Source organism: Pogoniulus pusillus, chromosome 4 (assembly GCF_015220805.1).
Source record: "Pogoniulus pusillus isolate bPogPus1 chromosome 4, bPogPus1.pri, whole genome shotgun sequence".
Classification (NCBI taxonomy): domain Eukaryota; kingdom Metazoa; phylum Chordata; class Aves; order Piciformes; family Lybiidae; genus Pogoniulus; species Pogoniulus pusillus.
Genome location: NC_087267.1, coordinates 39,866,594 through 39,891,703, shown reverse-complemented (window position 1 = coordinate 39,891,703; position 25,110 = coordinate 39,866,594). Strand labels below are relative to the sequence as shown.

The 25,110-nt window shown below is 45.5% G+C and overlaps 1 protein-coding gene across 5 annotated transcripts in view; it reads right to left on the bottom strand.

The window, feature by feature from the left end:
• Positions 1-251: 251 nt before the first annotated feature.
• The window catches only part of CCDC3 (coiled-coil domain containing 3), a 47,776-nt gene continuing 22,917 nt past the window's right edge, over positions 252-25,110 (bottom strand). The window contains exons 3-5 of one of the 5 annotated variants that reach the window (XR_010302151.1): positions 4,754-5,036; positions 1,993-2,237; positions 252-331 (exon numbers count right to left, since the gene is read on the bottom strand). Coding sequence is in view for 4 of the 5 variants with exons in the window: in XM_064142645.1 (XP_063998715.1) it covers positions 4,761-5,036 (276 nt within the window). In the remaining variant the exon portion in view is untranslated. The other 4 variants (XM_064142645.1, XM_064142644.1, XM_064142646.1 and 1 more) reach the window with 4 other exon arrangements.

Below are 25,110 nucleotides of genomic sequence, written 5' to 3'. Positions count from 1 at the left end.
TATGGGAGTATCTCTGCCCATCACATGCCTGTTTACCTTCTGGGTGAGGAAGAGGTTAAGAAACTGAGTTCTGAGGGTTAAAAGAAGCATGGCCAGCAGACTGAGGAAGGTGATTGTTCCCCTGTAGTCTGCTCTCATGAAACCCTGCCTGGAGTACTGCATCCAGCACTGGAGTCCTCAGCACAAGAAAGATGAACTGTTGGAGCAGGTCCAGAGGAGGGCCATGACTGAGCACCTTTTCTATGAGGACAGGCAAAGAGAATTAAGGTTTTTTGATCTGAAGAATGCTCTGGGGAGACCTTATTGCAGCCATCTGGTACTTAAAAGGGGCCTGCAGGAAAGATGGGGAAGGATTCATTATCAGGGCCTGTGGTGATAGGATGAGGGGTAACAGTTTCAGACTGAAAGAGGATAGATTTAAATTAAATATAAGGAATAAACTCTTTACTGTGGTGAGACACTGGAACAGATTAACCAGAGAGGTTAACGCCTAATGTGACAGGAGAACTGGGTCCATAATCTGCATATGAAGTGGGGAGCTGGGTGCTGAAGGTAGGCACATCTCACCACAGTGCCTGCTCATTCCCTCTGAAGATTGAGCTAGCAACCCAAACCCACTGTGTGTAGATGGAGGAGCTGCTGGTGAAAGTGGGCACGTGCACAAATTTGAAGGGACTTGACCTGACCTCTCATGAGCCAGTCAACTCCAGATCTCCTCACTGACAGGTCATTTTTCACTTCCCCCAAGCCTGCAGCATTGGATGGAGTTTTTGTGACTCAGGTGCAGGACCTGGCACTTGTCCTTGCTGAACCTTATGCAACTGGTCCCAGGCCATTGATCAGGCCTGTCCAGAATCATTCTACTCTCACATAATCAGTCAGGGTTGTAAGAGCCTACAAAGATCACAGTATCACCAAGGTTGGAAGAGACCTCACAGATCATCAAGTCCAACCCTTTAAACCCTTTACCACAGAGCTCAAGGCTAGACCATGGCACCAAGTGCCACGTCCAATCCTGCCTTGAACAGCCCCAGGGACGGCGACTCCACCACCTCCCCGGGCAGCCCATTCCAGTGTCCAATGACTCTCTCAGTGAAGAAATTTCTCCTCACCTCCAGCCTAAATCTCCCCTGGTGTAGCTTGAGGCTGTGTCCTCTTGTTTTGGTGCTGGCCACCTGAGAGAAGAGAGCAACCTCCTCCTGGCTACAACCACCCCTCAGGTAGTTGTAGACAGCAATAAGGTCACCCCTGAGCCTCCTCTTCTCCAGGCTAAACAATCCCAGCTCCCTCAGCCTCTCCTCGTAGGGCTGTGCTCAAGGCCTCTCACCAGCCTCATCGCCCTTCTCTGGACATGCTCAAGCATCTCAGTGTCCTTCCTAAACTGGGGGGCCCAAAACTGGACACAGTACTGGAGGTGTGGTCTAACCAGTGCAGAGTCCAGGGGCAGAATGACCTCCCTGCTCCTGCTGACCACACCATTCCTGATGAAGGCCAGGATGCCACTGGCTCTCTTGGCCACCTGGGCACACTGCTGGCTCATGTTCAGGCAGGTATCAATCAGCACCCCCAGATCCCTCTCTGTCTGGCTGCTCTCCAGCCACTCCGACCCCAGCCTGTATCTCTGCATGGGATTGTTGTGGTCAAAGTGCAGCACCCTGCACTTGGAGCTATTGAACACCATCCCATTGGACTCTGCCCATCTGTGCAGGCAGTCAAGGTCCCGCTGCAGAGCCCTTCTGCCCTCCAACCCAGCCACATCTGCCCCCAGCTTAGTGTCATCTGCAAACTTGCTGATGACTGACTCCATGCCCTCATCATCTAGTTCCAACCCACCTGCCATGGGCAGGGGCACCTCACACTAGATCAGGCTGTCTAGAGCCTCATTCAGCCTGGCCTCAACACTTGGTGTCACATGCACAAAATCTTGACTCACCCTAGGATGATTCCTCAGTAAGATAGCATCACTCCTGCCCCACTACATCTGTGTTGTACCTGCATCCCCAGGCATGAGCTCCGATGCCACCTGGGAAATTCCCGTTGGGATGACTTGTCCTGGTTTCCTGCACAGATGATGCAACTGGAGCCAATAAGCCCTCCCAGCAGTGCCACGTATGCCGGAACACGCTGTCCTCCTCTCTGTGTTTCAGCGGATTAGGAACATGCCTACACCCAAGCACATGTTGGAAATGATGTTTCACATGCAGAGTGGTTTCATTTGGAGGGAAACAGCAATGTTTCTGTGATTAAATGAAAATAATTGGGGTTAAATGGGGAGGAAAATGAAATTTCCTTGCAATTACTTGGATTTATTATAAGAACAAACGACATACTTTGTCAGTTTTATCTGCTTTCCACAGTTTTCCCTTTATGTTTTTGCTCCTTTGCAAAGAAATTAATTTGGGCTCCTTTGCCTCATTAATGAGAGATTACTTAGCTTGGCAAGAAGCTTCACATGTTAGAAACGGGCTTTACTGATACAACTCCAGAACACTGATGTGTTCTTCTGCTCCAAAAACTCCTTCTGCTACAACTCTGCTATGTCCTTAATAGGAAAAAAAAAAAAAAAAAAGAGAAGTTTCAAGACCATGTTCGGGAAAGTTGTAAAAATAGCAAAGGTGTAGCTACAGTAATTAAATTTTCTCCACTTATACATTTAGAAAACATGACAGAAGACCAGAGGGAATATTTTTATTAATAAAAAAGTAGAACACAAGCTTTGAATATCTATACCAGGATAAACAGTTAATTTATTTAAACAGCAGCTTAGAAACCAGAAACAAACAAACAAACCCAAAACCCATAGAGGATTGGTTACTTTCCTATGGAGTTAAGTTTTAGAGTTTTAAAAACTGGCTTCTAGGGAAGCCTTAGGTGTGTAGTGATTCTCAGGAAACAGCATTGCTGACTGCAGCAGAAAACAACTCAAATTGTACTGATGCGGTAGGTGAAGCCTTTTGAAACCAGTGGAGCTCATGAAGGACTCAGAATCTTAAGAATTGCCAATATTATTTCAAGAGGGGGAAAAGAAAGAGCTGTTTCCAAAAGGAGCTAAACTAGAAGGTAATTCGATTTGGCAGCATCCTAGAAGCCAACACAAGTTTTAACTTTGGATTTCATGTTGGACTGCAGCTGATGGTTGAAAGCCGATATGGGCTTTTCCTAGTGCAGGCATAGCTAAAGCGTGGTCCAACAGGGCTGTAGCCTGGATATACTGAGTGCTGAGACACAGCATGGAGACCATGCAGTGATCAGATAAATTGTGCAGAGTTAGAGGCAGAGTGGAGTTTTGCTCACTATTACTTTCGAGGGACCTCGCTTCTATATTGAGTCATCTGGATCAGTCCACCTTGTACACATCAGGTTTAACCGTCACAGATTGTCAAGCATTGCCTAGGACTGAGCAAGGGCCACTTATTCCTGTTGAATGGCATGAAATATACCTGCACTATTGCAAAGAAAGACACAAACCCTCTTCTTCCTTTCTCTCCTTATGGTGTCCTGTTATGAAGAATGGTTTGTTGAGTACCAAAGCCCAAGATATGCTCTGGTACATTAATGCAACCAAAAACATTATCAGGCATGGATACAGAACCTGTGCAGCTGCTTGAGCAGAAGTTAGTTTGTAAATGTCAAATAAAGGACATGATGGCATTTTTTAAATGAGATCACCAAGAAACAGGATTTACTTCATATTTTAAGAAATTAGACTATATCAAATGTGTAATAAAAATATTTTCTGTAGGATTTTAAAATATATACATATATAAACTACCTTAATTTTTAATGCCCTGTAGATACTGATGTGGTCTCTACAGTGTCTAAGTGTGACTATGTGGGGCTGCCCAGCAACCTCCGTTATACCTCAGACAGTGATTACATAACTTGAAGTCTTATCCACACTGTAAATTCAACCTGCTTGAAAACAGGATCTGAAATTGTCTGCTGGGCCTGATCCAGCACCCACTAACAGTAAGGCTACATCCACTCCTGATTGTGAGAAGTGGATTATGTCCTAGATAGAGTTCCAAAACGTGGTTTCAAACTCTCTTGGCTGGGCAATGATGAAGGCACCTGAGACAGTTACTGAGACCATTGAGGCACTTCATGGGAAAATAAGAAATACTAGGTATTTCACTTATTATATTTAGAACTGGTCTTAAGAATTTGGGCATATCTATACTTTGTTTTGAAGAGTCCAAACTGATAACGTCTGAATATAGTCTTTGTTCTGACATTAGATGCAGACTTTAATCAAGTTTAAGGGAGGTTGAGAGCTCAGAGGTGATGACAGAGCAAAGATCAACCATGATAGAGCAATGATCACTCATACCTGCATCCTTCCTACAATATCCCTCTTCATATATCCTCCTGACCTGGTTCACCCAACCCATGTGGAGGTAACCTGGCACCAGATCTTTCCAAGATCAGCTCCTGTGTCGAGTGCCTGTAGTGGCCCATGTAGCTGAACCAGCACTTTCATCAAAGACAGCCTAAAACTGGTGATGGAGGAGAAGCACAGATTATTGTCTGGCCCTATATCCACCAAAGACACTGAGGATATATGGCTTTCAGCTGCATCTCCAACATCCAGCCAAATACAGCGTGTCTTTCTGTTTAATCTGGCAGTGTGTTTAAAGCAAGTTCGGATTCATTTTCCATGCAAGATTTGAAGCACAGTGTAGACAAGGTGTGAGAGCCAGATCCTGACCTAATGCAGGCAAAACTCACCATTGCTGTTGGCCTGAGCACTTACCCTTGCATTATACTTTAAGGTAGGTAGCATGAGAGTTCTCCTGCTTCAGAGAGTTAACGTAGGGGATTTGACCGCCTGCAGAGGAAAGTTTCTCACTGAGCTTTCGATTCATCTGCTCCATGTGCCTGGTGTTTTTCCTGGCTTGCCGGAGAGACCTCTTGACTTTCTTCACCCGATCTCGCAGCTGCTTGTTGCGCTTTTCCAGCGTCGCCACTTTCTGCTGCAGCTTCTTCACTCTGTCCTCCTCTTCAAACAGGGCTCTCTGGACTGAGGAGCACATGAGCTAAGGGACAACATAAATGAAATAGGAGCAGGTGAGCTTTACACAAAAGCTTATTAAAGCAAGTGTTAAATTCAGATGTTCCTTGAAACACCTCACTGCTCTTCAAAAGTAGAAGACTTTCTTTGAAATTCTATTAGGGTTTTATGTCTTTTTTAATAAAGTCCTCTCTTTCACTTCTGTATTCAGATAAAACCCCAAAATTGTAGACTTTAGTGATGTCAATGATTCACAATTATGTTTATGAACTGTTTTTACAGACCCATCCAGCTCACTGAAGTTACATTGAATTTATGAAGAAAGGTTGCCCTTTTTCTGGTATGAAACTGGAGTTCAAGCCAAGGGGTGAAAACTACATTTTCTTCAGCTTAGCAGCCCTTCAGAAACCCCAGATTTTGACATGAGCCTGCCCTTCGCTTTTTATGTCAACATGTGAAATAGGGACACTGCCTGCAAAACACAGAACTGATTGGGTTTGCCTTTTCAGGAACTGAATTGTGTTAAATGTCACTATCTGTCTTCTTTCAGATGAAACCCTAAAGGGTAAAATCTCAGCAGTCTCTAGAAGCATTCAAGATCCCATAAGCTTAACAGAAGTGATTTGGAGGAGAGGGGAGCATTGGCTGAAAAATGTCCCTCTCATTTCTATCCACTACTAACTTATTGCAGTATTGCCCCCTGTAGGGACTTCCAGCTCTTGATGTCCACTCATGTCTGTGGGCAGAGGGCCTCGGCTTCAAAGGTGCTGCTCCCAAGACATCATTGGAAAAGCAGCTCACACAGCATTTTCAAGTCTACTGCACTGGCTAATGGTCCAAACTCAAGATCTGTTGGGCAATTGCCCTTTCTTTACTCCCTCTGGGTCTTCATCTCAGCTACATGTGATTGCTATGTTTGTGATCTCCTATTTCTGACTTGCTTTTTGTTTGTAGGTGCAGCAATAGGTATGGGATGACAAACACCAGTTACAAAGGCTGCTGACTAGTTTCACTGTCAAGAAGTTGTGATCCTGATACCCAGTGTTACCTAGGACAGGATTCAGCTGTCTTTACTTAAGCAGATAAAAGTGAGTCTCCAGTCTGGAAACTCCAGTCAGTTTCCCCTGTAGTATGTGCAGGAAGAGACACCCTTAAAGAGGGTGATCTCCATCTCCTAGGGCAGTGGAAAGAATCACCTTCTGAACTCAGCTATCTCATTTCACTGACTACAAAGGCACCAAGTTCCCTGTTTTCTACCAGGGCAACATTTTCCAAGGAGAAAAAGAGGAGGTGTCTGGGAGTTAAGGACAGTCCCATCAAAAGGTTTCTGATTTGGAGGAGCCACTTTTTAAACTCATTTCTGCCCAGAGTGATGTGCCTCCTCCATCTTTTTTCCTGTAAAAAGTATCCTGAGATATTTTATTGCACTGGTGGGATTTTGCTGTGATTGCTGCACAGAGGCACTGTGAGGAAAGTCAGTGTATTCTGATGGATATCTCCAATGTACATCTAGATTTTAAGTCTGTCAAGCATTCCTGGAGCCTGGATGGGCTTTCTCTGGCAGAATGTTTGGAACAAACAGGGAATCTAAATAAACAAGTAAATCCTCAGTGTGGTGGTGAAGGATTACATGTTTCTTTCCATGTTCCCTTGTAGTATTTTCAACAACTGAAAGCAGGGAAGGGAAGCTGCTTGATGATTAACAGTTCATTTGCTTTGGAAATCCCCAGCAGTTGAAAACCGAGGCCAGTTAACACAAATGTAGCAACTGCTTCCAGTCCCTGTAAACTCATCTCGTCTGAAAGCACAGCAGGGCTTTGCTAAAAGGCAAATGCTTGCCCTAGCCATCATCTCACTAGGAGCTCACAGAGAGAGGTCCAGAAATTGCACTGAAGAGGAAGGAATTTAGTTTTGATCACAGCTCGTTCCAAGTGCTATTTGAAAATGGCAAGCACATCTTGGCTTTCATGTTTGCCAAGCCCTTGCAAAACCTCAAGCATAACACCTCTTGACTTCAAATCCCCACAAAGGAGAGCACAGAGTTAGGAAAAGATGTTTGTTGGGAAGACAGGAGGTGGAAACTCTGCTTCATGAGGGGTTTCTTGAATTTTCCATCGATGGCATATGACAGTCCAGTGCAGAGGAACAAAGAATTCATGCAGCTTTAGCGTGAGCTTATGAAAACCCAACCATGTCTCATTTGTCTGGGCTGGCTGGTGGGGAAACGGCAATATCTGATGGCAGTGTTGCTGTTTAAGCTTTCCCAGAGCCCACAAGCCCAACAGAACAGAATTTAGCTTGTCTCCCTCTATGGAAAGATTAGGCAGAAGAGTAAAAGGGGCAAAACAACCAAAGAACAGCCTTGCAGTGATTTGGAAGTTGAAAAGCAATTTCAACAGAAAAGAGAAGGTATTTAAGGGAAAGGAATATATATACACAAAAATCAGGTTGGATGGTAGCAGGTTGCCTGGATTGAAATGGATTTTCCTTGGATGTAAGCCAGACCTGCTACCTCCTCCTGGGGCCATGTGGTTAACAGGAGCAGACATCCCAGAGGCAAAGGCAGGAGAGAGAGCGCATGCAAGAGGTTGACTGCCTCTTAAATTGGGTTGTGGACAGGAACTGGGTGTGGATTAAATTTTGACTGGGGGGAGGGGTGTCCTCTCTCCAGGAGGGGCCAAGTCTCCCTGCCCACCCGGAGTCAGGTTTCCAATCCACCTCCACACCCCCATGTGGGCTTAACCTAGCACAGGTGGACATCAGCCTCATCCCAGAGGCACTCCTAAGTCTTTCGAGGTTGATTCTCCTCTAACAGCAGAGGTAGTCCAGGTCTACAGACTCACTCAAGAACTTCTCAAACACCATCAGAAAGACAGCCTCCTCACCTTCGACTTTGAACTCCCCCTGTTTAGTGCCTATATTATCTGGACATATCCAGAGAGATCACTGGAACACCACAGTTTTTTATAACTGAGGTAATGCTGGACAGCCACAGCTTTGTTTGCCAACTGGGTGGGTGATTGGAAAAGCCCTGCTTGGTGACTGGATGTCTGCCTGCAATCTCAGGACTAGCAGATGAAAAAATGAACTCTTTGCTCTTCCTACTTGGGGAAAAACAATAATGTGGAGTCCCCTCGCATTCTCAAAGGCTGCTTACAGCCAGTATTTTTCACAGGGCTCTGCACAGAGGATGACGCTTAAACGCGAGTGCTGTTCGTACCCTTGCTGTTACTGCTAGTACCACATTTCAAAGTAGTTTTGAATTGGTGCTATGAATTTTGCAACTGTGGCAACTTGGAGCTCAGCACTTTCTTTATAGCTAACTCAGCTGCTGAACAAATAGGTGAGAAGTTAACCAACCCTTGGTCCCTGTTGCTACTTAAATACTTTGTGTGTACAGTATGATGAGATAGCCCTGCAGTTGTTCCTGTAGAGCATATCTACAGACAAGAATCGCATACTCATTTTTATCTGGTCTCATGTATCCATAAATGTGCACAGTTTGGACTAATGAACATCAAGATCTGACCTTAGTCCAAAGGCATTGCTAAAAGCTACAAAGAGATGGATTTTGTTTCTGGGACCAGCCTTCCATTCCTCATCCCAACTTGCCATGTCAGGTACACTAGAGAAAGGGGACAGGCATGTTATGCAATATTTAAGGGACAATGAAATCTCCATCCAGCAAGGCAAGCCACTGAGGAGCCAGTTCCACTTGTTGCCACTGATGGAATGGAGAGGAAAGGATGGACATCTGACAACTATTTCCACAAGGTATCAGCACCAGACAGCACTGAAATGCTGCACCTAGCATGTCATGCATGCTCACAGACCTGGGGAATGGCTCCTCAGGAAAATGGGATCTTTTTGTTTGTTTGTTTCAAAAGTTACATTCTCTAGTGACCCATAGTTCAGACAAGTTGGTTGTTCTGGAGATCCCTGTCTGCATGTCTGCTTATTCCACAGTTTTGTTAGCAAAGCATTCTCAATGGTGTTCTGTCAGAGGATGTAAGAAGAAAGGTAGTACAGCAAGAATACAGTTCCTTAGGATTCATTCCAGACAACCTACAGCTGTGAAACAAATTAAATATATTGATCTGAAACATCCTGCAACAAATGCACCCAGTTTTAAGTTTCGCCACATCTAGGATAATTTACAAGATCTATTAATCTGCCAAACAAATCAACATTGTGGCAAATCAAACTGATTTCTGCAGTTTCACATTATGGGCTTGGGAGGTCTTTACCAAACACCCTAACCTGACATATATATGTATTTGACTGACAGACTCATGTCTCCACTTTCTATAAGCTTTGAATGGGATGGTGGCTAGGAAATGCCTCATGGATAAAGGCACAATGGTAGTGATCATCCACCACAAAATGTCTATAAATGGATGAAGTCAGCATTACAGAGCTCAAGTCACTAAAAACCCCGCAATGGCACTCAAGTCTTTCCCTTCAACTACCAAAAGGAGGGAAGCTGAGGTCTAGGTAGCTCTTCATGGATGTTCCCTGTGGGCAGCATGGCTAAAAAGCACTGGAGCCCCACTACCTGAATGACTTTCATTTCATATCTCTTAAAACTATCTTTTACATCAGACAGTATTTTTTGATATTTAGGTATAGGGTGTTATCAAGTGAGATAACTGCAGGAGCATCTTTAAACGTGTGACAGCAAGACCTGATCTCTGCATGTGGATTTAGAACCAAACGTGGATCAATTTGGCTTCTTCTCTTCAAATCTTCTTCCTGACCCGTACTGCTAACTATGGAGCAATGTCTAGCCAGGATGCTCCCTCAGCATCACAGACTCAGCATTGCCACAGAATAACCTATTGGAAGTATCTGGTGGAAGAAATGAGATTGGAAACACAGCCCAAGCACTGCAGGCTGGGAAGCACAGCTCCCAGTGCACTGCGGAGCCTCCTCTGCACTGCTACCCAGTAAGCTCACCACATACCCATGTAGCTCTCCTCTTACCCTTCCCTACTATGAATCTGTTCCTCAGAATCATAGGATCATAAGATGTTAGGGGTTGGAAGGGACCCAAAGAGATCATCGAGTCCAACCCCCCTGCTGGAGTAGGACAATCCTATCTAACACAGATCACACAGGAACACATCCAGACAGGCCTTGAAAGGCTCCAGAGAAGGAGACTCCACGACCTCCCTGGGGAGCCTGTTCCAGTGCTCTGTGACCCTTACAATAAAGAAGTTCCCCCTTGTGTTGAGCTGGAACCTCTTTTGCTGCAACTTACACCCATTGCTCCTTGTCCTATCACAAGGAGCAAGTGAAAAGAGCCTGTCCCAGCCCCTCCTGTCCCACCCTCAGATACTTATAAACATTTATCAAATCCCCTCCAAGTCTTCTTTTCTCCAGACTAAAAAGCCCCAGGTCCCTCAGTCTTTCCTCATAAGCCATGATCTCCTGTCCCCTAATGATCTGCACAGCCTTCCGCTGGACCCTTTCTAGCAGATCCCTGTCCCTCTTAAACTGGGGAGCCTAAAACTGAACACAGTAGGTGTACAATCTGTCTTCATCTGCTGCACACTGACTTACTGCTCCATACTTTACCACTGTTCAAATGATATCAAACTTGCAAAGCCAAAACCTTATGCAGCACAAAACATGTACCTCAGAAGAGCAACAATTCATGAATGAATTCTTAAGGCACTCAGGAGACAAACATAGCTTTTTGTCTTTAACTCCATCATCACTTATTTCCCCAACCCCTTCTGTGCTCTTAGAAAAGGCTCTATCCTCTGGGGAAGCTGATAAAGACATGATAGAGTTAATGCAGATGATCTTGATCTCTCCTGGCCTGGGAAGTCCCCTTGAAGCCCATCCTTGCCATGGTCACAATTCAGACTCTGAGCATCACTTTCTCCTCTTGTTCAGCCCCTTTGGTCAGGGTATATAGGAGTGAACATGTTGGATGGATGGTGGGACAAAGGATAGCAGAAGTCTTGGCAGCAGAGGCTGTTAGGTTTGGGGTGGAACAACTTCACCTTCAGTTACTGGGACTTTTCAGCCAAGACTAACACTCCTGCTGAAGTGAGGAAAAGCCCCTGTCAGCACTCTGAAACCATCATGTTAGGTGAGGTGGTGGAGTCATGGCAGTGATGGGTTCTACCACCTCTGCTTGCTGCAAGACCACACCTTTCAGAGGTACCAGATTAGGAGTCCAAGGGCAAAACCAGCATTAATGAAGATGAGCTGGAATTTTACCCTAGGACACCATATGACCTCATCCAGACATGAAAGACCTGGGTGGAGAAAGAAATGGTTGCAGCTTTTGCCCTAGGAGGTGTAAGCCTTGCAGCACAAGTCTCCGGTTTGTTCCAAAGGTTAAGATATGGGGACTTCGCTGGGCCCGCAGGGAGCCTCTGCCAGGCTACGTTCACCCCAAGGCATCCCAGCACTGTAAGTGTAGCTTTTCTTCCCCAGTTCATTGCTCACAAAAAGCAGATTTTCACTTTAAACTCCTAAATTGCAGCCAATTGAGGCAAGTTGTCTCACCATTCTCAACTGTCAGAGGGCATGGCCAAGGGGAGAATTCCTACTGCAGATATCAACCGTGGGTGGACCACTTGAGTACCCCCTTCCATTGCCTAGATAACTAGCTCAGACTGAGACAGATTCTACCTCAAGTCCCACAGAATCACGGCCAGCATCACTGACTAACCTGGGCAGACTGCAAGGGCAGCACACAGACAGTTTTCCTGGATTTTAGAGAACTTAGCCCTGGAAATGGACCCAAATCCATGTCTGGGGGAATCAGAAGTCTTTAAAACAGACTTGTTTGTTCTGACCTGCATCAAACCACTGCTTGGTGGAAAAAACATCTCAAGAACTCTCAAAAGAGATGCCAGGGGCAGCTTTTGGACATCAGCTTGGCAGGTCTCTTGGGTGATACTTGGCTGTGATGTATACTTGAGTTGCTGAGAAGGGCTCCTGCAACTGGAAAATGTGAATGGTGTTACAAGCTGTAACAGAAGGTTCAAGGGCCAGCAGCTCCACCAAGACACCAACTCAGCACAGAAGACACTGTGCTCACAGGGAAGAATCTTATTCACAAGGGAAAACATTTGCAACTTATTCCTTCTAATCTTTTAAAAAATAATGCTCTTAAGCTGAACCACAGGGGCTTTTTAAAAAGACATTTTCCTGTGATTAAGTACTTTTTAAAACCAGACCTTCCTTTATGGCAAGGTGTTTGACTCTCACCTGCAGCGAGTGTTGCAGGTATCCATTTGAAAATCCTACCCTTTGCCTTCAAACTCACAGCCCTCGCACCCCTGGTTCCAAGATGAGGGTGGCTTTAGAGGACACAGGGGAACTGGAAAGCAACTGAGGGTTGGTGAAAAGACTCAACCCTGGAGGTATCTGGAAAGAGGTCCCTGACCCCAAAACCACACCTGGGGAATTGTCTTCCTCAGATCCTTCAAATTCTGAAGCCTGAGATGCTGCTGAAGAGAATATAAATTTCAAGTGACAGTTCTACTTGTTCCCCTCTTCTGTCTCCATCCCCAGTCTTAGCAATGTGTCTCCACAGTACCTGTACTGGCCACTGCCAGTACCCAGGAAGGGATCAACATCTTATTCCCTATACTTGTGAAGGAAAAAGAGGTGAGGTTTAACAAGAATAGAAACCACACTAAATCAAGAAGACAGGAAAAGGGAAAAAAAAGATTTAGGGTATGTGCCAGGCTGCCTACCACAGGCACCTCCCTTGTGCCAAGTGGGCAGATAAATCAGTCCTGACAGTAAATCCTTAAAATTCCTTGCCCAGTGAGTGGGAGACAGAAGGACTCCAGGAAGGGAAAGATAAATCAAGAGGGTAGGACCTCACTCTGGGGAATCTCCAAGTCCCTTTCTTCTCCTCACTGATCAGGCAGGCAGTGAATGAGACATGCCAACAGCCAGACAGTTGCTTTTTTTCTCCTGTTGCTCTAAGGCAGAGAGACTCCACTTGCACCTTGTTCCCGTTCAAAACCTTCCTCCTAGCATTGTGACCAAGATGCCACAGGAATGTGGTGGTGGATCTGGGAGGGGAGAAGCAGTGAAGTCTCACGTCTAAGTGGTTTAGCAGGAGCAGCAGTCCTCCTCCTCTCCTAGATGCAACTGCCACCCACTAGGGTCAGTGTTCAGCACCATGAGCCCCATGTCTTGTGCTCTATGCGTTTCCAAGAGCTTCCCACCCTTCAGCATCACTTTCAGTTCAAGGTTGGGCAAGACATACCCTCTGAGATGAGTCAGGGCTAGGGAGAAGTGGAGGGTCTTGCAGCCATTTCAGGTGTGAATAGCATCCAGGGACAGGCAGTGCTGCCCTGCCAGCCTCTTTGCTGAGATCCACGTCATCCTCCTCTGACTGCCTCCACCCAAAATACTTGAATGGCCAGTGAAATAAACCATGAGGCAGCATACACCTCCATAGCACACTAATGCAGAGACAGAAGCCAGGACACTACCTATGGCTCTCCTCCTCTATTACATGGTATGCACAGGAATCATCACAAAAACAGGTAGCTCAGACTGTGCAAGACAGCTATTTTAAAGGTATAGATTGCAAATACTATCCATGGCCATGCAGCACCTGCTCTACATCCTTCTAGGTACTATGGATGGGTGACAGACATTCCTGACACACCTCTGTCCTGTTTCTAGATGTTACACAGTGCAGGCATGGGTTAAGATGATAACCTACAGGTAAATGGCAATGAATATTTAAGTACACTACACAGATCAACTGTGCTGAGTTTAAAGGAAAATGCTTTGAGCAACAGAAAAACGCCAAAAATCTCTTCACTGTTGCTAGAAGCAATATAGGTGCTGAGAACAAATGTGGGTTTAAATACACACTACAAGACAGGCTGCTCAATAGACTTCTGCATTTCATTACTGCTTTTTCTTTTTTCCTGCATTTCCTTCCCAGAACTAGGGTTGCAATTTCAGATGAACTCCAAAAGCCTCTCTAGAAGTGGAGGTTTTTTACCTCTAACATGCACAGAAACTTTCCATTTCCACATTTACCAAACTTTCCAAAACTTGCTATCCACTTTAATTTCCAGCTCAGCTTTTTTTCCCACCTAGTATTACTATTATCACTATAAAAACTAATTAGGTCTGATGTGCCTAAAAGTACTTTGCCCATATACCTTACCCCAAGTGTATTGTTCTCCAACTGAAAGTTGCTGTGTGACCGCATCTCCATCTGAACTTGTTTTACTTGGCTTGTATTTCAATAGGATTAGGTCACCATTCCCCCCACACATACACACAGCAAGTTAATTAAATACCAAAGAAGGGATAAAAATCAGCAAGACCCAGAAATAGAGTGTATTGTATCCTTCCCTCTCACTGATGGGAACACAGGGAAATAAGAAACTGATGATCAGAGTAGGACAGCATCTTTGTTTCTAATTATTGAAATGTCAGCATTGATTTTTGAATGAGCTGACCTCTACCTTGTGTTACAACAGCTCCTAGAAGCTTCATTTCACTTAATGGTCCTGTTAAAGAGACAGGATACACCCTGTAGCAGTTCAGCAGTGAGGAAAGTACAATATACTCAAATAAACCATCCCCAGATGCAGCTGAAGCTGAGAACCAGCATCAGCTGGCAGGGAAACATATGTATCTTTACATTAATTTGCATGAGCACAATATTAAACCTGGTTTAAGATGTTTAAGTTTGGTTTACTTCAGTTTAATGTATTACAACTCATAGGAGTTCCCTGGGCTTCCCAACAGGTGCTTCATGCTCTGGTGGGGCAGGTGTTGTATGGATGTCTGCAAAATGAGGTTTAGATTAACCATAGCTGTTAGGGGTACAAAATAACAGGTGGGAGATTGTGGACTGTGGGAGGATGAGGGGGGTCCACAGAAACAGTGAATCAAGTTTGACTAATGGCTTAATGAATTCATAACCTCCTGGGGGTAAGGTAATGCCAGACCTCTGAGTACTCCCTCAGCAGGTTCAGAGTGCAAATGCTCAGTGCCCACATCCTCTGTTGCTGAGAAGCATTAAATGCTGCTTCTCAAGAAAGTATGGAAATAGGGATATTTCCCGTGGGTGGAGGCCATGTCTCCTCCCCAGCAAATGCACTGTACATAGGGGAAGTTTCACACACTGGAGGAGAACCTGTGCTGAGAAAGGCAAATGTTTAAAGTTAAGGCAATGTCCATAAAAGTCATGTTGCCTTATAAATCTCTCCACTGTAAACATCTTGGCTTCGTGCTTCATATAAGCTGCTGCAGCTCAGCTGCCTTTACAAACAGATAGGATTGCTTTGGCTGCAGGCTCAGCTGGAAGCCCTGAGCATGTACTGCTGCTGTGCAAAGCTTCTGGATTTCAAAAGAGCAAATGCAGGTGCCCTTGGGCAACCTGCTGTCCTCTGGTGCTGCTGGGAAACAGAGGTTTCCACATTGTTCCTGAGCATCCATAGGAACTGCCAGAGCTGCTTTACTTCATTTGTCAAGAGCAATTGGGTGTGGGAAAGCAAGGAGGAGTGAAAAGGGTATACACAGATCCGTATTTAACTGGGATGGATGGGTCCCTTGGAGTAGTCTTTGCACCACCCAGCTTTATGTACCTAACCTGGATCCTGCATAGCAAACACTGGTTTTCTGGGCTATTTCTATAGTCAATGGAGAGATAGAAATGCCTCCAGAGGATGAGTCAGAGAAACTAATTTAGAGCAGGGAAACAGGCACTAAACCAGAGGTAAACAGGATGGAAACAACTCTTGACACTATGCTTACGCACACAGCTGGAGACAAGCCTGCCATGGCAGGAGCAGGACAAGAGGCTCTGAAGAAGCCTTTCCCTGCAAGCAATAAGATCTGTGAAACCTTGAGGGAAATGACAGCAGCAGCCCTGAAATCAGACTGGATGAAGCACAGGGGCTTGACAAAAGGCATCTGCTCATGAGCTTCTTTGCAAGCCCAGAGCAAAGAAGAGACCAACAAGAAGCTGTTTGCTGTGCTCTGTCTTTTGGGATAGGTGATGAGCAGGCATATAAACAGCAGAGGACCAGGTTCAGCCCTCATTCAGAAGCAGAGGTACCACATGTTGCCACAGCAGAGCAGTGGAAAAGCTTTGGTGAGGTTGAAGAAGCAAACACAAAGGAAGGGAAAAACAAACATCTGCGATCGGCAGGCTCTCTCTGCCTAACGTCAGCAACCAAGAAAGGAATCAAAGAGGCAGAATGCCCGAGAGACTGATCAGCAGTTCTGAATAATAAGCTCCAAGCACTAACATCTGGCTGACGGGAGCTCTCTTCTACTCACAGATATTCCCTTCCCACTGGACAGCTCAGAGCAGCCCGTCCACAGCTCCAGCTGCTGCATGGGCTGTAAATCCTGAAAGAGCCCCAGACCACCCTTCATGCAATAAATGGGCAGCATGGCAGGGTTTGGCAAATAATCAGTCTTCAAGATGCAGAGACATGGTATTTAGGAGACCACCCTCCTGCTTGCCTGTGCTCTGACAGCTGCATTAACGGCCATTTCCATAGGGGTCAAAAGCTGCTGTTTCACTCCAGTACAACCCTTCAGACAGGGTCCTGTTCCCGAGGCAGTATTTCAGTTCTCAGTAGAAATTTTGGGTCAGGGAACTACAGAGTTGTATTTGAAATCCATCATCACATATGACCAAAGTTTCTCACAGCTACTTTGCTGTGCTTCATACAGACACAGAGGCATCAGAAACTCCTATCAGATGCTGCACAACTCACTGCCTTATGCTGGGAAAAGCATTTCACACAGGACTGGTTACAATGCCCATGAAAAGTAAGGTCTTACAGTAAGTGCGAATCAGATCTCCCCATACACACATCTGGAGCCCTCTTTCCAGCCTGGTGTCAGGAGGAGGAAGATTGAAGCCACAGGCACACCAGACAAAACGTCCATAATGTTAAGAGATGCCCTGCGGTGAGCTCTTCCCTGCAAGCACCTAAATTAGGGAGCACACTCTCCAGTGCTGGTTAATGTTACAATGGTGGCTCTCAACCATTTAATCCCGAGTTAATGATTGTGTTGGAGCAAGACAATCACACAGCAAGTGCCACAACACCGCACAGTGAGCAGACACCAATACCTCTGAGCTAAGGTTCAATCACACACACACTACTTTCATCATAACTGCCCTGTGGTCTGCAAAATCTTGTCAATTCTTGCTATCATGTGCACTTATCTGTAAAGTCTGTTATTGTTCCCGTGCAAATAGTTAGGGACAGGTAGCAAACACATCCCTTGTACCGAGTTACCATTTGAGTATGCATGTGCCTACAAGGCCTTTAAATCTGATTATGAAATTAATTCTCACTATCAGCCAAAATTCCTTCTTTTGCTTTTCTCACATTTCCCTGACACAGAAGTCATCTGTACTTTCACCAGCCTTGTATTGCATTACTTTATCAATAGCAAGAGCTAGGATCTGGACAGGCCTGCAGAGATTATCTGAACTGTCTCAGCCACCTCCTGCAGCAGCAATTAGTCACCATCCACATATGTTCACAAGAATTACCTGTGATGGTTTGGGTGTTACCCACTAAGATGTTACCATCTTAAGTGTGTGTGTTACACACACACTTAAGAAAAAAAAAAAAAATCACCTAGACTCAGCCACTCTAGGAAATTGAATGAAGCTTTATATCTACAGCTTAGCACAATATACAAACAGATATTTACAATATATACAGAAAACACAAGTTAAAAAGTAATACTGAAGCACAGCACCCCTCCCAGAGGGCTCAGGACCACCCTTCCACCTCCTTTCCACCCCTCTACCTTACCCCAGGCTTTGCCTTATGCTCAAGGTGAGTTTGGAGTGTCAGCCAGGGGCATTAGAAGCAGAAGGACTAGTCAGGCAGCAAGTTAGACAATTGCATGCAGCCCTAGAGCCCAGAGAGAGATTCCTTTATCTTTATGTTCTTGTTCTTATACATCTCAGCAAACCTATGAGTGAAGTAGACATCACCATTGTTTCCTTTTCACAGCAAGTTAGAGAATTGCATGCAACCCTACAGCCCAGAGAGAGATTCCTTTATCTTTATGTTCTTGTTCTTATACATCTCAGCAAGCCTATGAGTGAAGCAGACATCACCATTGTTTCCTTTTCACAGCCTATAATCTAATTCTTCTCACCAAAATATCCCAGCTAGGCTCAAACTAGCACATTACCTAATATAACAGCAACAAAACACCACCAACAAAAAGGATTATTAAAAAATATTCAAAGAAATAAAACAAAAAGCACAACACACACACACGCATACCCCCAACACAAACCAAACACTAAAACACTATGAAGAAACCAAGATCTGGGCTTCTGTTTAGTCCTTTAACTAGGGCACTTCCCTTGTCTTTTGGCAACGGTAATTTTGGAAGAGCAAAATCTCAATTATTTTGAGCTACATTATCTGAACAGCTTGTTCCCATTAAGCAACATGCACACTTCACACCTAATCAAAGAGTGCAGATAAAATGAATGTCCTAATCAGAGGGAAAGAACTGAATGCCTCCACTACAGAGGAGATGACAATTATAATTAGTTAAGGGAAAAGCAGTCCCAGTGAGAAACAGTTTTTCTGTGTTTCAATTCACCATCCAAGAGAAAGATCAGGGATTTGGAGCAGTTCTTCCAGGACAGGCTGAGGGATTTGGAGTTGTTCAGCCTGCAGAAGAAAAGGCTCCAGATTGACCTAATAGCAGCCTTCCAGTACTTGAAGGGGACATGCAAGAGGGCTGGAGAGAGACTTTTTAGAATGGCCTGGAGTGATAGGACAAGGGGCAATGGTTTGCAATTAGAGAAGAATAGATTTAGATTGGATGTTAGGCACAAGTTCTTTATCATGAGGGTGGTGGGACACTGGAACAGGTTGCCCAGGGAGGTAGTTGAGGCTCCATCCCTGGAGATATTTAAGATCAGGCTCAACAAGGCTTTGAGCTCCCTCTCCTCAGGGCTGCTCTCCAACCAGTCACTGCCCAGCCTGGATTTGTGCTTCAGATTGCCTCTACCCAGATGCAGGACCCTAAATGCCTAATGTTTTCTCAAGAGTTTAAGTTTTCTTTGAAGAGAAGGAAGAATAAGGTGGTTAAGTGTGCTGCAATCTAGAATTCTTATTCCTTCAGATACTGAAGGCAGGAGACTGAGCTGTAGGTGATACAGTCAAAGCTTCAATCTCACAGGCTTATAACACTGGAAAAAGAGGACTCTCTGTGGTGATTTTCTGTATTTTTAATGTTTAAAATAAATCTTATTTGCCTGCAGGACAAGGGCAGATCTACTAAGGTTAATGAAAGTGTTGCGGGTTGTACTAGTGCCTGGTAGGTTGAAAGGATTTTAAAAGGATGGGCTGTCATTTCACTACCTAACAAAAACATTTTCTTTTGGGAGTTGAAGGGTGTCTCACCAGCTGAAATATGGGACATTTTTTACCTGGTTAAACACAATCATGTCAGTATCTGTCATCAGGACAGGCTAACTGCACCCTCTGCTTGGTGCAGCATTCTTAATTGGCAATGAGCATTGAGAAGAGCATAGACACAGTTACACTTCAGCTCAGCTCCAAATGTACCCAGTCAAGGATGTGGATGGGTGGGTGTTATAGCCCCAAACCCAAAGATTTCAAGCATGACCAAAGGGACAACTTCAACCAACTACCTTCACTGGGATGTGGATTGATTACAAGCCAATAATTCCTTAGACACCATTCATCAACCAAATGAACGCAAGCAGCTGGGCAACAATATGCCAATAGTCACATTTCTGGACCTAAGAGTAAATCAACCATCAGAAATATCATCAGAAGAATACACAAAGGGGGTTTACCAGAAAGGAAGGAAACAATTATTCTCACTCTTTGTCTAGAGCAGAAGCTGGTTTGGAAAGGCACAGCAAGAGCATGGCACTAAGCTTCTGGAGGGATTGATAGAAAGACCCTTTCCTGCAGATATTTGAGGCCTTTCTCCATCAACCAGATGTGATTTAAAGTTTAATACACATAAGCTGCATAAATTCAGCTGGAAAGACTGGATGACAAATTTGTTTAATCTGATCCCCATCCAGACTGCTCTCTCAATTCCACCTATGTCTGTTTAATCCTGTTAATAGGTGGTTGAGGCCCCATCCCTGGAGGTGTTGAAGGCCAGGCTGGATGAGGCTGTGGACAGCCTGATGTAGGGTAGGGTGTCCCTGCCCATGGTAAGAAGGGGTTGGAACTAGAAAATCCTTATGGTCCCTTCCAACCCTGACTGATTCTATGATTCTAATAGGTACATCACTCTACTGCCATACAGCACCTACACATCTCATGGCAGCTGGTCTTACTGAAAGGCAATCAAACTGGTGACCTACACTGCTCCCTCAGGATATTTGTGAGGCATTTCAAGTGAAAATCATAAACGTTTCTATTGTTTCAAATGTTTTCTCCTTTCATATTCTCCCCATCCTAGAAATCCTGCCACTTGATAAAGTTTATTTAATCCTTTCCTAAAATAACCTTTTACTGTGTTTGGGAGGGGGAAGAATTGTTTGCTGTTTTGATGGAAAGAGAGAAACTAAATTATTTCCTGGCTGAGATTTGTGTGTCAAGTTTTAACTTGCAGCCAGGCTTTTAAGCCAAGTTATAAAATCTGAAGACAATTCCAACTCTCTAAGTGAGTTTTATGAAGTAATCCCTGATATGTGCTGAAATAAAGGGAGATTCCACATCATGGAGGTTTTAAATAGAAATGAGGAGATCCATCCTGCACAGGAGGAAAGGGCAGGAAAATACATCAGTCTAAGCAGAGCTGTCAGGAAACAGAAACTCAGCCTCAGCTTGCTAAAGACTAGTGACTTGATGAACCTGCATCTCTTAAATGTTTCAAATGTAAACTGAGAGCAAGGCAAAGATTGCACTTGACTGTGGACAAAATGTAGCTGAGTTTTGCTTGAGGCATCAAGCTTTTTAAAGCTTAAAAGCAAATGCCTCTATGTGATACCTTGAAGAAGTTGCTTATCTGTTGAGACAGTTCAGTTTGATGGGAGGTGTTATGGCTAGGTCTTCCAGTAAAAGGACAGAAACCCCTCACTAACCCACAGGCAATGTTGTACTTCTCCATCTTTCTCTCACATTTACCATGTCAGACCAGTAAAACAGAAGTAAGATGGCCAGGCAAGGTGTCCACAGACTGACTCAAACTGAAGAGCAAAAAGACAGCAGAGATGCCAGAAATCCACAGTAAGACTTAAACAACTGAAATTTCAGGTCTCAGGTGAGACACTATGAAAAGGCTGGGGCTGTTTGATGAGCACTAAATGTCCAATTACCATTTAATATCTGCTTTAATCAGCTCTGGCAAATTTCACAGGCACACTAGAGATGACATTAATAGATGGAAGTCAGGCTACCTTTGCAACATTATCAGAAAGGGAAAGCTTGTGCAGCTCTGACTTACAGTGGGGAAGGCATGAATTTATTCCAGTTAGCAGCAAAGACCTTTTACACAGGATGTGATGGAGCTTTTTAAGGCAAGGCTGGATGGGGCTCCAGGCAACCTGATCTAGTGTGAGGTGTCCCTGCCCACAACAGGGGTCGCAGAATCATACCAGGTTGGAAGATACCTCCAAGATCATCCAGTCTAACCCAGCAACCAGCATTAGACAATCAACCAGACCATGGCACTAAGTGCCTCATCCAGGCTTTGCTTCAACACCTCCAGGGACAGCAACTCCACCACCTTCCTGAGCAGCCCATTCCAACGCCAAACACTCTCTCTGCCAACAACTTCCTCCTAACATCCAGCCTGGACCTCCCCAGCACAACCTGAGACTGTGTCCCCTTGTTCTGTTGCTGGTTGCCTGGCAGAAGAGACCAACCCCCACCTGGCCACAACCTCCCTTCAGGTAGTTGTAGAAAGCAATGAGGTCCCCCCTGAGCCTCCTCTTCTCCAGGCTAAGCAACCCCAACTTGGAACTAAATGACCCTTGAGGTCCCTTCCAGCCCTAACAATTGCACAATTCTATGTTAGAGAGACCATCAAGCTTTTATTCTATCTAACCTTTAATACCATTCACCCAGTGTGCACCACAGGGACTTACCAGTGATGATGAGAGGAGAACCCCTCTGCCCACTCAAGCAAGCTTAGAGCTTCTGTCTTTCCTGGGACCGATTAAAAAGGAGAGTGGGCAGGGAGGGCAAAGTGGTCACACCTGGGGTGGGAGGAGACTCCAACAGAGCCCAGGTGATCTGGGTTTGGGGGGGAAAAGGGGCAGATGTGGTGTTCTGGTGTGATCTGGTGTAGATGGTCCTGTTCTAGCAGGGAGGGCAAAGTGGTCACACCTGGGGTGGGAGGAGACTCCAACAGAGCCCAGGTGATCTGGGTTTGGGGGGGAAAAGGGGCAGATATGGTGTTCTGGTGTGAATAGATGGTCCTGTTCTGGCAGGGGGGGTTCAACTTGATGATCACAGAGTCATTCAGGTTGGAAAAGACCCCTGGGATCATCAAGTCCAACCATTGGCCCTACTCTACAATCTTCACCTCTAATCCATATCCTCCAGCACCACATCCAGACCTTTCAACACCTCCAGGTGTCCAGTGTAAACCTACCCTGCTGCAGCCTGACAAACTTCATGCACACAAACCTCATGTTTAAGAGAGCCCTCACCCCTGATTTATACCCTTTTTGTCTGCAAAACCAAAGCACTGCCCAGGCTGGGAGGAGGATGGATGGGATGGAGCACTCCCAGGGAAGAGCCATATCCCTCCCAGCAGTCACCGTGCCCTCTAGTGGGGACAGCCCCGATCTTTCTGAGTCCCTTCCAGCCCCTAACACACTGTGATTCTGTGAAAGACAACCCACACTAGCAAGCCAGTTGGAGCAAGAAGAGCTAGACGTGTTTGGGGTGAACCCTAAGTGTATGTGGGGAAAGGGTTCAAAAGATGTATGAAGGACCAACACATGGATCCCTTCTGTTCCCATTAGGAGTTGGTGCACACCAGGTAGGCACCTGGAGCAGCCTGGCTCTTTTTCCCCCAGGAGAAATGCATCCAGAGTGCACCAAAACCTCTCTGTGAACTGAATCGATGTTTACCAAGCAAAACTACGTCTCCTACTCACCAAGCTGATTTCCTGTCACGAAGGAGAGTGCACTGGCTCGACACAGCTTTTTGCTGACAGCCCTAAGATGGCTGCCAGTCCCACAGGCGCTCTCTGGGTTCCACGGCTGCTGCTGACAGCCCCAAGGTGGCTGCCAGTCCCACAGGCGCTCTCTGGGTTCCACGGCTGCTGCTGACAGCCCCAAGATGGCTGCCAGTCCCACAGGCGCTCTCTGGGTTCCACGGCTGCTGCTGACAGCCCTAAGATGGCTGCCAGTCCCACAGGCGCTCTCTGGGTTCCACGGCTGCTGCTGACAGCCCTAAGATGGCTGCCAGTCCCACAGGCGCTCTCTGGGTTCCACGGCTGCTGCTGACAGCCCTAAGATGGCTGCCAGTCCCACAGGTGCTCTCTGAGCTCCACGGCTGCTGCTGACAGCCCTAAGATGGCTGCCAGTCCCACAGGTGCTCTCTGAGCTCCACGGCTGCTGCTGACAGCCCTAAGATGGCTGCCAGTCCCACAGGTGCTCTCTGGGTTCCACGGCTGCTGCTGACAGCCCTAAGATGGCTGCCAGTCCCACAGGTGCTCTCTGGGTTCCACAGCTGCTGCTGACAGCCCTAAGATGGCTGTCACTAAAAGCCACAGATATTCAGAGCCATTAAAAAATGATCCAAAAAAATCAAGTTTGCCCTGACCTTTTGCTTTGTGTGAGAGGAGATGCTCTGCTATAGAATAAAGGCAATGGGTCTAAGACTTGCTTATGTGACCAGATAGCAATTTGGATAAGGTGACAGAAAGGAGAGCAAAAGTTACGTGGTAGCACCTAAAGAAACTGCCATTTGTCCAACAGCCACATGTCAGCTTACATCTGCCCTTTGAAATCAGTGTTATCGTTGCTGGAGAGGAGTAAACTTATGTCTTATGTCACTAGTTTGAATACTTCCGCTTACTGAAGACGACTGAAAAGGCATGCCCCATCCTCATGTGTGCCTTTGACTGCCAAGGGAATATTTCCCAGGCATCCTGCAGACAATCCAACATAAATTTTGGGGCCAAACTGCTCCTTGGGTTTGTGGACAACTTTTTGCCTCTTTGGCCAGACCCATGCTGAAGTTTACATCAGACAGCAGTGAGAGAAGAGCTCAAAAAGCAACATTCCATCTCTACTATTTGTTGAAGTAGACTGGTACCTTAAAATAATCAAGCCAGTTTTACGCCAAAAAATCACAGAATCACAGAATTAACCAGGTTTGAAAAGACCTCTAGGAGCATCAAGTCACAGTATCACAGTTGTCACCAAAGTTGGAAGAGACCTCACAGATCAGCAAGTCCAACCCTTTACCACAGAGCTCAAGGCTAGACCATGGCACCAAGTGCCACGTCCAATCTTGCCTTGAACTGCCCCAGGGACAGCGACTCCACCACCTCCCCGGGCAGCCCATTCCAGTGTCCAATGACTCTCTCAGTGAAGAACTTTCTCCTCACCTCAAGCCCCAAAACCTCCTGGCTACAACCTCCCCTCAGGTATCACCTAACTGTTCTAATTAATTAAGCCATGGAACTAAATGCCTCATCCAGCCTCCAAAACTGAAGCTGGCTTAATACTTCAAACTCATTTGTTACTCTGTTTTTCATACTTATGACTCATAGTTCATGAGATCTACACAAAGCCACATACAAGGGAAAAGATCCTTAATAAACTCTACATTAGCTGGTAAGAGAGGCAAGTGTCTTCCAGGATCAACTGCCCTTGATGTTAAATTACAAGAGGGTTTATATGCAGCTTTACCTAATCAGTTCTGGGCTGAGCTTTGACTCTTGGATGGTGACACAGTGGATGCAGATGTGGGTTCCCTGAACTTCAGAACTCCTGGCTAGGAAACAATTAAGTTTCAGCAATGGCCATGACAAAGCATGTCTGGAACAACCACAGATAGGCAGGCCTTAAACTTCGCTTTGCATGTATGTTATGCATTGAACCACTACAGGCATTACAGCACACAAATAATCC